Here is a 14,177-nt window from a genome sequence, read left to right as displayed (position 1 = left end):
TCATTCCATTTGGTGTGACTTTTTTATTGTGAGTGGACTCCATTAATAGAGTGCTTTTGATAATTTGAGGGAATTGTTTCATTAAGAAATGTTATTCATTTTTTATGTCATGTATTATTGTCCACAGACCCAGAGGTTTTAAATGCTAGGAGCATGTTGTAAATGAAAACATAAATAATTTATTATAGTCATGCTGAACTAAGGCCAAATTTCCTAGTGGCTCAGTGATGCACATCGCATCAGTGAGAAATGGGCTGAGATGTAAAATCTTATTTTCTCAAATGGATTATTGAAAACTAAAGTACAAGCTGTTAAAAACAAATCTTAATTTTTATATAAGTTCCTGCACTCTCATTTAATGGAAAAAAAATCTATCTTCACAGAATTTTAAAATAATTTTTCTACAACCAAGATACACAGAGTAAATTACTCACTTACTGGTGAGTATTTGCTAACACTGTTATGAGAATAACAGTTATGGCTTCAGGATTTGGCCATGTCACAGCCCCTAGGGTGATTATAAGGTCCTATACAGGCCTTTGAAATATTACGCTTTTAATTAGATGGAGCAACAGCTAGTCTTTGTTCCCATATCATTATATTATTAACATTCATTGCCAGGACTCCTGGTTGCATCTCATTGCAAGGGAGGCTGGGAAATGTAGTCTAGCTATGTTCCCCGGAAGAGAGGGAAGTAAATTTTGTTGAACACAAAGCAGGCTCTGCCATGGAGTCAAACTCCACCCATCCCCAAATGGAGAGCCAATTATCCCAGCTTCTTTTCCTGCCAACCATCCCCACTCGTTTGAATTGCCTTGTTTGAATTTTGCAGAATTCTTATATATACATATTTCTGGACATGGTTCTTATCCATTGATTCCTGAGTAATAATCACGCTGTTTTAATCACTGAATTGAGGATTTATTTTTGTTTTGATAACATTATTATTTTTAAAAATATTTTTAATTTTATGGCATATTTATTTTCCCAGATAAACTTTTGATTTATCAAATTTCCCAAAGAAAGTAAACAAAAAACTCTACAGTCCTTCTATCACATATTATTAAAAATATATCCCACTCCAAATATTATACTATTAAATAAAATAAGCATTATTTGACAATTGGTATTTTCTGACTCTGAGGAAGTATACTTTTTAAAAGGCAAGCTTCCATCTAAACAATGGCTAACAATGTAATTAGGAGGGCATTTACAAATGGCTTGATATTTATAGTTCACATTTCAACTTCAACTCTATTTGTTGCATTAGCAAAATGAAACTCATTAAGCCTTATTCTTTTAGTCCATCTCTCCAAGCTTCTGAACCCACTAATACTCAGCTTTCTTGTATGGAAGTATGTAATCTTTCCTACATTACACTTGAAAGTTCAGCTCATTCCTAAACCTCCAGTCAAGGAGATGAACTTGTTGCTTTCAGAGAGGCCACATCTGTGCACTGAGCCATTATGCCATCTGTTAAAGTGGCCAGAGTTCATTTTATTGCCTCCTTTGTGGAAGGACTTGTACTGTAAAAAGCCTGTGTTATTGAAAACATAATTTTCTTCATCATTATGCTTTCTTTCTAGCCAGATCATAACCTGCTAGAAATCTATTGAGCATAGAGTGAAAAGCTCTTCAGAATAGCTGTTCTTAAGAGATTAAATGATTGCCATCTCTGTCCCATTTCTTTTATCTCATAATCAAGTTCAAGATGATACTGGGTATCTCAGCTGAAGTGATTATATATTTGAAATAGAAATGGCTTTATCTCCACTAATATTTCACATTGTTGATGGCAGGATCTTTTTTCTTTACATTTATATATGCTTATGGTTGCTTATAAATGTCCACAGGGTCAAAGGTTCAAACTACTTTTTTTTCAAAAGGCTAAACATGGCTAACAGGAGTTGGGTTGCATTTTCCAATTTTCTGCATACAAAGATACTAATTGTATAACTAAGATCCAGCTTAGATTCATCAAAATTGAGAACTGGACCAAATCTTAGCAATCATCTAGCCTAGCCATTCAGCTTGACACGTGAGCAGCTTCAAAGTCATAGCAGTTGAGAAACTTGCCCAGGACTTGGCAGCAACCTAGCTGAGCAGAGAGCTCCCTCCTGGGAGGTTTCTCCTGGACCACACTGTCTCCCTGCCATATTCAGAGTGGGCCTGTGGTAGTTGCACATTTACGGCATGGGGGGAAGAATGGAAGATCTTAGTGACTCAGAAGTGTAGGAAACAGATTTGTTATTATTAGTTCGAAGATGCACTTTTGCACTTTGTCCTGAAAGCTGTCTGATCTGTGCTGTTTTCTTACACTGCCATTTCTCTTCCAGAGAATCAACGTTAGCAACACGATCATATCCCCGTTTATTAGCAGCTCTGTTAAAACACTTGATAGAGAAGGAATATCAAATTATTTCCTGGAAGTATAGCCCAAGGCCTTGGGCTATATGTTGATTGCATTTATCCACATGTCTACAAGTAGTCAATCATCTGAAATGACATACTGAAATTATATTTTCTCCCTTTTAAAATATTTCAAGCTGTCAATGAGATTCCTCGTTCTTAAAATTTAGTAAATAGGAAAAAGTGAGTCATTATTTATGGTTAATCACTTTGGCAAGCTGTGGCTGTATTTTACATCCATTTTTCCTTTTTTCTTGGACTGGAGAATTTATTCCATCACTTGTTAGGGAAAATATATATGAGTCCCCTCAATAGCCTCTTCAGTGCCTTAAGAATCACAATTAAGGCACCATAAACAGAACTTTCTGTTGGATACAGCAAGCAAGTTACTTCTTTAGAATGCAGAGCTGAGGAGAATAATCCAGAATCTTGAACTAGCATCCAAGGAGAAATCTAAATTATTTATGGTTTCTTTAAAATGGAATAATCGTTTCAAAACTACTATGTTCATTGAGTATCTGCTGTCTGACCATCAAGTTCCAAATACTGCAAGGTTTGGAAAATATTTCAGACAGGATCCTTTGTATGTCAGGATGCTTTCATTTCCAAGTAGCAGAAAATCCATTTCATCCTGCCTTAAACAACACAGGGAATTTATTGGGTCAGTGACTAAGAGTCTTGACATAGGGGAGGCTTCAGGCATGGTTTGTTTAGGCTCCAGCTCACTGTGCTGTTCTCTGACTCTAGCTCCAGTCTCAAGCTGGTAATTAACACTTAAAAGCCTGTGCACAAATTATTGAATCAATGTACCATTGGAGCATAGAACTGTTGTGGAAATTGCACGCTTATGGTAGGAAAAGGCTGTTGCAATAGCAAGCCTTGCCTCTGCATCTCAGGTGTCCGCATTGAAAGAGCTTCTCAACTTGCAAACAAAATTCCTAGACTTCATTATGTTTGTACCAATTCTTTACCAATCAGTAGTGGCCAGGGGAGGAATGACATGTGTTAACTGGCTTAAGCCAATCAATCCTCGAGCCAGTCACTGTGGTCAGGAGAGTGGGATTACAGTCATTGTTTAAGGCCAGTGAGATCCCACTTCTAGAGCTGGGGTGGAGATCTGTTCCCCCACAGTGACACAGCTGCTGCATGGCACAGAGCAGGTAGGATGGATGCTGGGGAAGAAACCAACAATGTCCATGGAACTGTTAGGCTAGGAGGCTGAGCTGAGTGCTAATGAGGCCACCGTTTTGCCTGGCTTGTGTCATTCTTTATTCCTGGCCTGAACTGGACATTCTCTTATGCTTCACAGTTCATCCTAAACAGCCAGGTCCAGCACTTGCTTATGATCAGATCATAACTATACCTCTGCATCCAAAAGAACCCTATCAGAATCTTATATTCAGGAATACCTTGTCCTCACTCTGAAGGAGCACTTAAAGTCCAATAATACTATTTATTATTAACGAACTAAATATTATTAATAAGACATGTATATTAGACAGTAAAAAGACTGCTGCAGTGTTTTTTTTCTGGTTAACTCTGGCATTTTAATTGCTTGGAACTTGAAACTTCAGAGCTCTTCTTAAAGACAATATTTAATTTCCTCCAAAAAAAAAAAAAGCATTTTGCAAATAGAGGAATAGTCTGATCTCTTTCGAGTAGCGAGATCTCTTTTACTTGAATGAGAATCTGATATGACGTGCTATTGCTGATGGCAATTTAAATGCTCTGTGTGAAGTTTCATCTCTCAAAATAAACTTTCCATTGTGTCTTAACCTGGGTTCTTCTCGAAAGCAGAGCCTGATGAGGGGGCAGGTTGTTGTGAAACAGAGAATGAGGGAAGTGTCTGTCACCAAGCTCATTACTACTATGAGCGATTGGAGCTTGATCCTACTAGAACCTCCGAAGAGCCAAGAGAATGACCGCAGAGTTGTCTACGTGAAGCACCGAAGCGGAGAACCATTTTCCCCTGGTCCTCATGCCTCATTGGTCAAGGGGTGCCACCTGCTCTGTTCTACCCACGTGTGGACGTCTGGGATGCAGAGGGGAGGCCTGGTATTGCAACAGCCTTTTCCTACCATAAGCATGACATCTCCACAACAGTCCTGTGCTCCTTTGGTACATTGATTCAATAATTCGTGCACAGGCTTTTAAGGGTTAATTACCAGCCTGAGACTGGAGCCATGCACAATGAAGGAAAGAGAAAACAGCAGAGTGAGCTGGAATGTAAACTGGTCAAGAAGTTCTACCTGCTCTGTGCCTGAAGAGGGCCTTAACACCTTCTTTTCATGCTTCCATGTTTAGGGGGCAGGGGGTGCCACCCCAGGTATCAGAGCAGTCTCAAATAGCTCAAGATACTGTTACTGGCTCGGGCAAGGCTTTCCCAGCAGCGGCTGGTGTCAAAGAAGGTTGCATAGTGTGGGATGGGCACAGAGGGACCCCAGTACACACCGAAGAGAATGCAGCGCATCTGCCAGAGTCATGTCGGAGCCTAGAAGAGACCAGAAATCATCTGCATATCTCTTTAGTCTTTCCTGCGTATCCGAATGGCTTTTCTTAACACATGTCTTTAAAAAGGTAAAATTAATAAACACATTACCAGCTGAATTGCTGTAGAGCCCTGCAGGACTCTCATCAACAAAGAGGCAAGCACGCCAGTGGGAAGCAGCAGCGGGCTCCTCAGAAGAGAAGGCTGCTTGCGGGAGAGGGAGTCATCATTACATCTTCAATTGGCGGGTCCTCTCATCCCCAGCAGGGGCCCCTTGCTTGGAGGGTAATTTTTACTTTCACTGTTCAGTCAGTATGACAGCTTTGTCCCTAATGTAATGGCAGTTTTGACTTTGGTTTAAATTATTCCATAAAGAATCAAAAAGAAAAAGCTGCTCTCTCCCTTTTCCCCCACCCCAAAAATCCCACTAAGAAAACTTTTCTCACTTAAATCTTGGCCTCCACATTAAATTTCTCATTCATGTTTCAGGTGAATCAAATACGGCGTCAACTTTCACAATCTCATGTGATTATCACAGTGACACAAAATAATTACTATCTGTCAGTGCTTTTGTTGGGATCACAGATATGTCTGGCACAGGCCCTGTTACCACCAGCAAGAGTTTGCCTCTCCAGTGGGGTCTTCTCTGGGCTCATTTCAAACCCTAGAGTGTTGGGACAATCTTCTGCATGATCTGAGACGCATGCGCCTCAGCTGACCCTGAAATCACTTTTTTTTTTTTTTAAGAAAAAGTCTTTAAAGCAATTATATCAGTAAGTGTAGATTTAGCTGGACTGTTCGAAAGGGTTGCCTTAAACTGTGATTCCTCTAGCTCAATGGTTCTCAGCTGGAGTGATTGTGTCCCCCAAGGGACACTTGGCAATTTCTGGAGACATTTTTGGCTGTCACGATTGGGCATGAGGGGTGGGAGAGGGTCCTACCAACATCTAGCAGGCAGAGAGGCCAGAGATGCCGCTAAACGTCCTGCAGTGCCGAGGACAGCCCCCCTCTGCTTTATCAGAGCATTGTCTGGTCCAAAATATCAGTTGCGCTGACGTTGAGAAGCCCAGCTCTAGCTATTATGGATTTATACAATTTGAAATAAGGCCAATTGTTTGGAAAATTCAGATTAAAAAGAAAGAAAATATTCTTTCAGGTGAAAAATATATAAGTAATATTAAAGAATATCTTAAGACAGAATTGCCCAAAACCCTACCATCTTCATAAGACAAGTTTCTGTGTAGGATATAACCTTCAGCTTCTGCCTAAAAGAATATAAACGTTTATAAAATTGCAATTATGGGGCCGACCACAGGCGTGAGATTATAGCTCACGCCTATAATCCCAGCACTATGGGAGGCCAAGACAGGTGGATCATTTGAGGTCAGGAGTTTGAGACCAGCCTGGTCAACATGGCGAAACCCCATTTCTACTAAAACTACAAAAAAATTAGCCGTACCTGGTGGCACATGCCTGTAATTCCAGCTACTCGGGAGGCTGAGGCAGGAGAATCGCTTGAACCTGGGAGGCGGAGGTTGCAGTGAGCCAAGATCGTGCCATTGCACTCCAGCCTGGGTAACAGAGCAAGACTCTGTCTCTAAAGTAATTAATTAATTAATTAAAATTAAAATTAAAAAATGAAAACATTGCAATGATGATGCATATACCATTCTGTATTCTTGTTCCCACTTAAAAAATATCACTTTCGTAGTCTTTATATCATTTTAATAGAAAAAATTCCATTGTTTTAATGTAATAAAATTTAAACCATTTCCTTTTTCTTTCTTTCTTTCAGTTTTTTTTTAAGTAACTTGGGTAAAAGCAAGTACTCTAGTCTGAAGCCTGGCTTTGGAGACTTGGACATGGGGTACCCCTGAATAATTTTACAAGAAAATGATTTTCCAAGAAATAACCACTTTCAGAACATTCTAAGAAATTGTTATGATGTCAACATTTTCATACAAGGAACATTTACTGCTTGTGAGCAACACTGACTATTTACTTTTGTTTTGTTTTGGTTTGTTTTGTTTTTTGAGACAGAGTCTCGCACTGTTGCCTGAGCTGGAGTCCAGTGGTGTGATCTTGGCTCACTGCAACCTCCGCCTCCTGAGTTCAAGTGATTCTTCTGCCTCAGCCTCCCAAGTAGCTGGGATTACAGGCACCCGCCACCACGCCCAGCTAATTTTTTGTATTTTTAGTAGAGATGGGGTTTCACTGTGTTGGTCAGGCTGGTCTCAAACTCCTGACCTCATGATCTGCCCACCTCGGCCTCCCAAAGTGCTGGGATTACAGGCTTGAGCCACTGCACCCAGCCAGCTATTGACATTTTTTTAATTTAAAAAACCCTAGGTTTTCCTTCAGAGTGTGTTAGAGCAATATGTTCCCACCGTTTTATTACTAATCTTAATAAAAGTCTCCCAGTGTAAAACCCTGGCTCCTTCAGGGTTGAGACCTCTTAGCTCTGGGTCAGGGAAGCATCCAGCCTGGGCTGTTGAAGCCCGCACAGCACCACCAAAAAGAGCAATTAGAATCTTGTGTAACAAATCTGGATGTGAGAGAGAAAAATGCTAACATTCATGCCGATGAAAGTAATTATAACCACTATTTTTTTTTTTTTTTAGACGGAGTCTTGCTCTGTCTCCCAGGCTGGAGTGCAGTGGCGCGATCTCAGCTCACTGCAACCTCCACCTCCTGGGTTCAACCGATTCTTCTGCCTCAGTCTCCCCAGTAGCTGGGATTATAGGCGTGTGTCACCACGCCCGGCTAATTTTTGTATTTTTAGTAGAGATGGGGTTTCACCATTTTGCCCAGGCTGGTCTTGAACTCCTGACCTCCAGTGATCCACCTGCCACGGCCTCCTAAAGTGCTGGGATTACAGGTGTGCACCACCGTGCCTGGCCTATAACCACTTTTTAATACAGTGAATCAAACTATTTGTACTTCAACACATTTGAAAACTGTTGGAATTCAACTGAATGGACTGAGTGGAGTTCTGCAAATTTGGAACGTATCCTGGTGTCATCTGAGGTCTTCACGTGCTTTGAAGTGCATAGAGTTTTGCCTGGAACCTCCGTTCTACACCTGGGGGATTATGAAGCACTTCCCAAGAGTCTTGCAAATTCCTAGAAGGCTTATGGCTCTGAGTACTCATTTCTCTGAAAGAATTCAGTGGATGGATCATCCTGCCATTCCCTGTTTGCTTTTCCTGGTCTCTGCTGCACCTTCAGACAGAGCTCATCTTCTGACTCAATCTTCAGCCCCTGACTCAACACTGACACCCCAAAGTCACCATCCCCCACGGTGTGTGTGTGCCTGGCATGCTTCTTGGTGAAGATAGGGGAGAGGTTAGAACAGGTAATACAAACAATTTGGAAGTACGTAGGAGACGTAACAGTCAATCGAAGGACTTTTGGTCACCGCATCATTGGGGAATTTCCTGACTGTTCTCATATGGCATCTCCCTGTGCCTGTAACCTCTCCTGTCTTGGCTTGTCATCTCCTTCCTCCCGGATGGCCCTAAATTGTTCATACCAAGTAATACAGAGCAGTTCTCTCTCTCTCTCTCTCTTTTTTTTTTCTTTTTTGAGATGGGATCTGGCTATGTCACCCAGGCTAGAGTGTGAACTCAGCTCACTGCAGCCTCCATCTCCCAGGCTCAGGCGATTCTCCTGCCTCAGCCTCCCAAGTACCTGGGATTACAGGCACGTGCCACCACGCCTATCTAATTTTTGTCTTTTTAATAGAGATGGGGTTTCACCATGTTGGCCAGGCTGCTCTCGAACTCCTGACCTCAGGTGATCTGCCCACCTCGGCCTCCCAAAGTGCTGGGATTACAGGTGTGAGCCACCGCGCCCAGCCCAGTTCTGCTCTTTTGAGTCTCTACTCCCAAAATCAATTCCAGGTCTCCCTTTTGCATCTCAAAAACAAACACACCAAAAAAGCCTTTAATTTCACTGGACCTACATTTCTAGAAGCAGTTATTGTTAATAACAATTAATTCTCCTCTTTTACACTGCGTAAACTTTAATTCCTTTGACAAGCCATTTCTGAGATAAAAGTCTGTATATGTGTCTATACCTAAATCCCTGTGTCTGGTAAAAGGGCAGCTGCTTCACTGGATTGAAGTGCGTGGTCTTTGACTATGGGGTGGGTTAGAACACGTGCACCCAGTGTTCTGCACTGGTTCACAGTTTCCTGCTTCTGAACTCTTAAGTGGTTCAGCCTGACATTCAAGGGGTTCCCCCGCTCCACTGCCCTGTGCTTTGAGCCTCATTTTCCAAAGCTTGTCTCTCATGTGGTCTCGTCTGTACCTAGTCTATGCTTTGCATAATGTGGTTGAGCCTGGAAACCGTAATTGAGTTCCTTACGGATCCCTGAATGATGGGTCTGAGGTGTTTCTCAGGCGTTTCTTTGTTTATTTATTTATGAGATTGAGTTTTGCTCTTTTCACCCAGGCTGGGGTGCAATGGCACGATCTTGGCTCACTGCAACCTCCACCTCCCGGGTTCAAGCAATTCTCCTGCCTCAGCCTTCCTAGTAGCTGGGATTCCAGGCATGCACCACCATGCCTGCCTAATTATTGTATTTTTAGTACAGATGCGGTTTCACCACATTGGCCAGGCTGGTCTCGAACTCCTGACCTCAGGTGATCCACCCGCCTGGGCCTCCCAGAGTGCTGGGATTACAGGCATGAGCCATCACCTCAGGCCACAAGCGTTTTTAGACTCAGTGAAGACAATGAGGTGATAGTTTCTTTCTTTAATCCCCTAGTACCTCCTGCAAGGTAATAGATTTTCTATAATATTATCAGCTGTTTCCTCAGATTCATTTATTCCACAAATTCATTCATTCAACATTCATCCTCTGCTGTGGGGCAAGAAGTGGGGCCACAGCAGCAAACAAGACAAAGGTCTTGCCCTCCTCCAGTTTCTTTCGCGTCAGGGTTGGGGGGTGAGGAGGCTGAGTTGTTTAGTGCTGAGGGTTTGTTGATGACACCCAAACAACATATTCTAGTTTCAAAACTAGAACAAACTCAGGTTAGGGTTGAATGCTGTAACAGAAACAAGGGGGCTTTTTACCTGATGACATTTCCTTCCTCTCCTCAACCAGTCACTAATTCTACCCACCACACATCTTTTCTGTCACAGTGATTGGAGTGTGGGTGCTATGAGACCTTCCTTCTTCAGAATGATTCTGTCTGCAATGAAAAACAGTATTTGTTAGCTTTTAAAATGATAGCCCTGAACTTGAATTTCCTCTGCACTCTCCGTGAGATGACCAGACCTGCTTGTATATATGTGACGAGGACGAAAAGTCCAAAGACATAAAGTATTTCAGCATGTCTCATATGAAATATAAATGTAAAATGATGATGCCCTGCCATTCATTATGTGAATAAAATGCCACCCCACACGTTTTGAATACACTTTCCAGTTTTAACAGTTCTTGGTTATACTATGCTCATTTGATGATGGAAAGCTCTGGCAAAGGCAGCAAGAAAAATCAGAACTTAATACAAGAACAGGCGGGGCACAGTGGCTCATGCCTATAATCCCAGCACTTTGGGAGGCCGAGGCAGGGGGATGGCTTGAGCTCAGGAGTTTGAGACCAGCCTGGCAACATAGAGAAACCCCATCTTTACCAAAAAAATACAAAAAGTAGCCAGGCGTGGTGCTGTGTGCCTGTGTTCTTAGCTACTCAGGAGGCTGAGGTGGGAAGATTGCTTGAGCCGGAGAGGTGTGGAGGTCGCAGTGTGCCGAGATCGCGCCACTGCACTCCAACCTGGGTGACACAGTGAGACTCCATCTCAAAAAAGAAGTTAATACAATAACAATGAGGTCGTTTACTGAGAAAGTCAGGCAAAGTGACTCGCTTCTCTACAAGCATTCAGCATCTCAATAAGTGAATAAGCTACACTCACACAAAAAATATTATCAGAAGCAGTTTATTCTAAACATTATTTTTCTAGGTTATTCACTTAACTCACCGTCTGAGATTTATAGTTCAACCATACCAGTTCAGAGTGGAAAGAAAAAAGGCTGTTTATCTAATCCAATTCCTTGGGAAAAAATACTTAGGCAATATTAAGAATCTTCAATTATCTAATTTAATAAAAGGGATGATTTATATTCCGTAGTTAGTAATGTGATACTGATTATTTCTAATCCCTTAGAAGAGATCTGACACTATACTTTTGGTTCTGTGTAGCATGAAATCATCATGTATATTTTACCAAAAGAAGTAATAGGTAATAAAGACTGCCTCCGCAGTCTGCAATCATTTTATACGAACACACTGCAACATGGTTTTGCCCTAGGGCAGAGAAGTAGGGATTTTTCTCTACTTCAAAAGAATGAAAAATTATCATCACTCTATCCAGAACCATTATAGACTTCAGAGACTTTGGCATGAAATATTCAGAAAGTTTATTTTAGAATTCAATATTTTAAAAGCCTGCTTTAAAACTATTACAGTGATTAGTGGCTCTCTTGCTTGGGCCAGTCTTTGCTTTAAAAAGGCCTATGTCATGGTTGATACGAATTTGATGTTTGAACAAAATATGATTGGCATCAACCACAGGAGCTACTTGTAAGGCATTGTTTTAGAATGCCCCCCAAAGAGGACTTGAGACCACTACTCCTCAGTTATGCTTTCAAACATACTTTTTTTTTTCCTTAATTGAGATGGAGTCTTGCTCTGTCACCCAGGCTGGAGTGCAGTGGCGTGATCTCTGCTCACTGCAACCTCTGCCTCCCTCCCGGGTTCAAGCGATTCTCCTGCCTCAGCCTCCCGAGTAGCTGGGATTACAGGTGCCCGCCACCACGCCTGGCTAATTTTTTGTATTTTTAGTAGACACGGGATTTCACCATGTTGGCCAGGCTGCTCTGGAACTCCTGACCTCAGGTGATCCACCAGCCTTGGCCTCCCAAAGTGCTGGGATTACAGGTGTGAGCCACTGCATCTTGCCTGCGTATGTTTTTGACATATCACAGAAAGACGTGTGTAAGATAATTAGAAAGAGCCACTTCTTTTTTTCTTATATAATCTGTGTATTTGGCTTCATCTCTTTAAGTATGTGGAATATATTATTTCTGTAAGTTTTAATAAATACCCTTTCTTTCTTGCAAACATTTATTATCAATGAAAAAAAGGCATCAATCTCAGCCTTCAAGTAGATAAAATAGGTTCCTCTGTCCCACAGACATGCAAATAAATAAAGATTCTAATGTGCTCTCAGTGCATAGGTATTAACGAGAATAATGTGTAAATGACTTTTTGTTTCATTTTCCAGGGAAGTAGATCGAGACTCAGATGGTCACGTCAGCTTTAGAGACTTTGAATATGCCCTGAACTATGGACAGAAGGAAGCCTAACTATTGTGAAATACTTTTGGTAACTCTGGGGAGATCAATGGATTGTAATGTCAGCAGACTCTACTAATGATGTTATACTACAGACTTGTGATTAAACATTTTAAAAATTTTTAATTTTTGTGGGTACATAGTAGGTGTATATGTGTATATATACACACACACATATATGGGTTACGGGAGATATTTTGGCACAGGCATGCAATAAGTAATTGACTAAACTTTTAATCATAATTTTTGGATGCTGATGACGGACTTGCATCTCGGAATCCTAGAGGTGGTTGCTGCCGGGGGTCTCCTTCTGTGTGGCCAGCAGACCTAAGTCAGGCTGCCATTGCTAGAGCTGGGGCTGGGGATGGCACTGGTGGTCCCCTTCCTCCTCACTCTTCTCGCCCCCCACCCTCTCCACACTGCAGACTAGGGTGCTCCACTCACTCACCTCATTGTCCTCACCATCCCACCTTGGGTCCCTGAATCTCATCAGCTCCTAATATCTGCAGAGGGGCAGCCTTTTCCTGCCAGTGGTGCCAGTTTCCTTCATTTGCTCGACATTGGTTGAACAAATAATAGCACCTACACATACAGAGTACTTACTATGTTCCAAGCAATGAGCCAGGCCTTGGGAAGCACAGGCTTAAGACTTCTCTAAGATAGGCTCATGCCTACAATCCTAGCACTTTGGGAGGCCAAAGCAGGAGGATCACTTGAGCCTAGCAATTGGAAACCAGCCTAGGTAACGTACCGAGACCCCATCCCTTCCCAAAAATTAATAATAAAAAATTATCTGGATTTAGTGGCATTATCTGGATTTAGTAGTCCCAGCTACTTGGGAGGCTGAGGTGGGAGGATCATTTGAGCCCAGGAGTTTGAAGCTTCAGTGAGCCATGATTGCACTGTTGCACTCCAGCCTGGATGACAGAGCAAGACCCTGTCTCTAAAAAAAAAAAAATTTCAATTAAAAAAAAAAAAAAAAAGACTTCTCTAAGATCATGTCCCTGAGTCCAAATCATCACTGTAAAGTGGTCCCAGAGCACTGTCTGTGCAAGACAAAGAAACCGGATTCAGCTAACACAAGCAAGCCCTCTTGGGCTGTATACAGAGGAAGAGCAGAGTGGTAAGGGTACTGGGGGCAAGAGACATGTTTGCAGAACCCTTTAGGGTGGCCTAGGCTTGGGAGTCTCACTGCAGAGAAGCAAGCCTTGAGCTGTTCAGCTGCCCTCTGCTGCACACCCCCTGGTTCCTAGCAGTCGTGTCCTGCACCCAGAGCCTCAGCCGTGTGTGTTCATGTTCCCCACATCTTGCCCATCCTGCTTGGCTCCAGTCACTGCTATACTGGTGCAAGAACAGCAATGCTGGGCAGTCAGCATTTATTGATGGTAATTCCAAAATCCTGGTATCAGTACTCTGATTTATAAGTGTTCGGAATGCATAACATGAACATTAGTCAAACAACTTTATAATTCGCTTTTTAAGTGTCAAAATTTAAAAGTCAAGTAAAATTGTAAATTTGTAATTTAGAAACATTAAACATCATTATCTTACAAAGTATTAGCAGAAAACCTTAATAAAAATAAATGTTTGGGTTTTTTTTTTTGAAACAGAGTCTCACTTTGTCACCTAAGTTGGAGTACAGTGGCGCAATCTTGGCTCACTACAACCCCCGCCTCCTGGGATCAAGTGATTCTCGTGCCTTAGCCTCCTGAGTAGCTGGGATTACAGGTGTGCACCACCACACCCAGCTAATTTTTGCATTTTTAGTAGAGAAGGGGTTTCACCATGTTGGCCAGGCTGGTCTTGAACTCCTGACCTCAAGTGATCCGTCCACCTCGGCCTCCCAAAGTGCTGGGATTACAGACATGAGCCACCATGCCTGGCCAATAAAAATAAAGTTTTAAACTGTCAAATAAGAG

General features: G+C 42.0%; 1 protein-coding gene across 1 annotated transcript in view; it reads left to right on the top strand.

The window, feature by feature from the left end:
• The window catches only part of EFCAB11 (EF-hand calcium binding domain 11), a 161,011-nt gene extending 148,627 nt beyond the window's left edge, over positions 1–12,384 (top strand). The window contains exon 6 of the mRNA XM_007987563.3: positions 12,189–12,384. Coding sequence (XP_007985754.1) covers positions 12,189–12,270 — 82 coding nt within the window. The 3' untranslated portion in view covers positions 12,271–12,384. The remainder of the gene's footprint in view (positions 1–12,188) is intronic.
• The last annotated feature ends 1,793 nt before the right edge of the window (positions 12,385–14,177 follow it).

This window comes from Chlorocebus sabaeus, chromosome 24, assembly GCF_047675955.1.
Source record: "Chlorocebus sabaeus isolate Y175 chromosome 24, mChlSab1.0.hap1, whole genome shotgun sequence".
In the NCBI taxonomy this organism is placed as follows: domain Eukaryota; kingdom Metazoa; phylum Chordata; class Mammalia; order Primates; family Cercopithecidae; genus Chlorocebus; species Chlorocebus sabaeus.
This window is presented reverse-complemented; position numbering and strand designations above follow the sequence as displayed.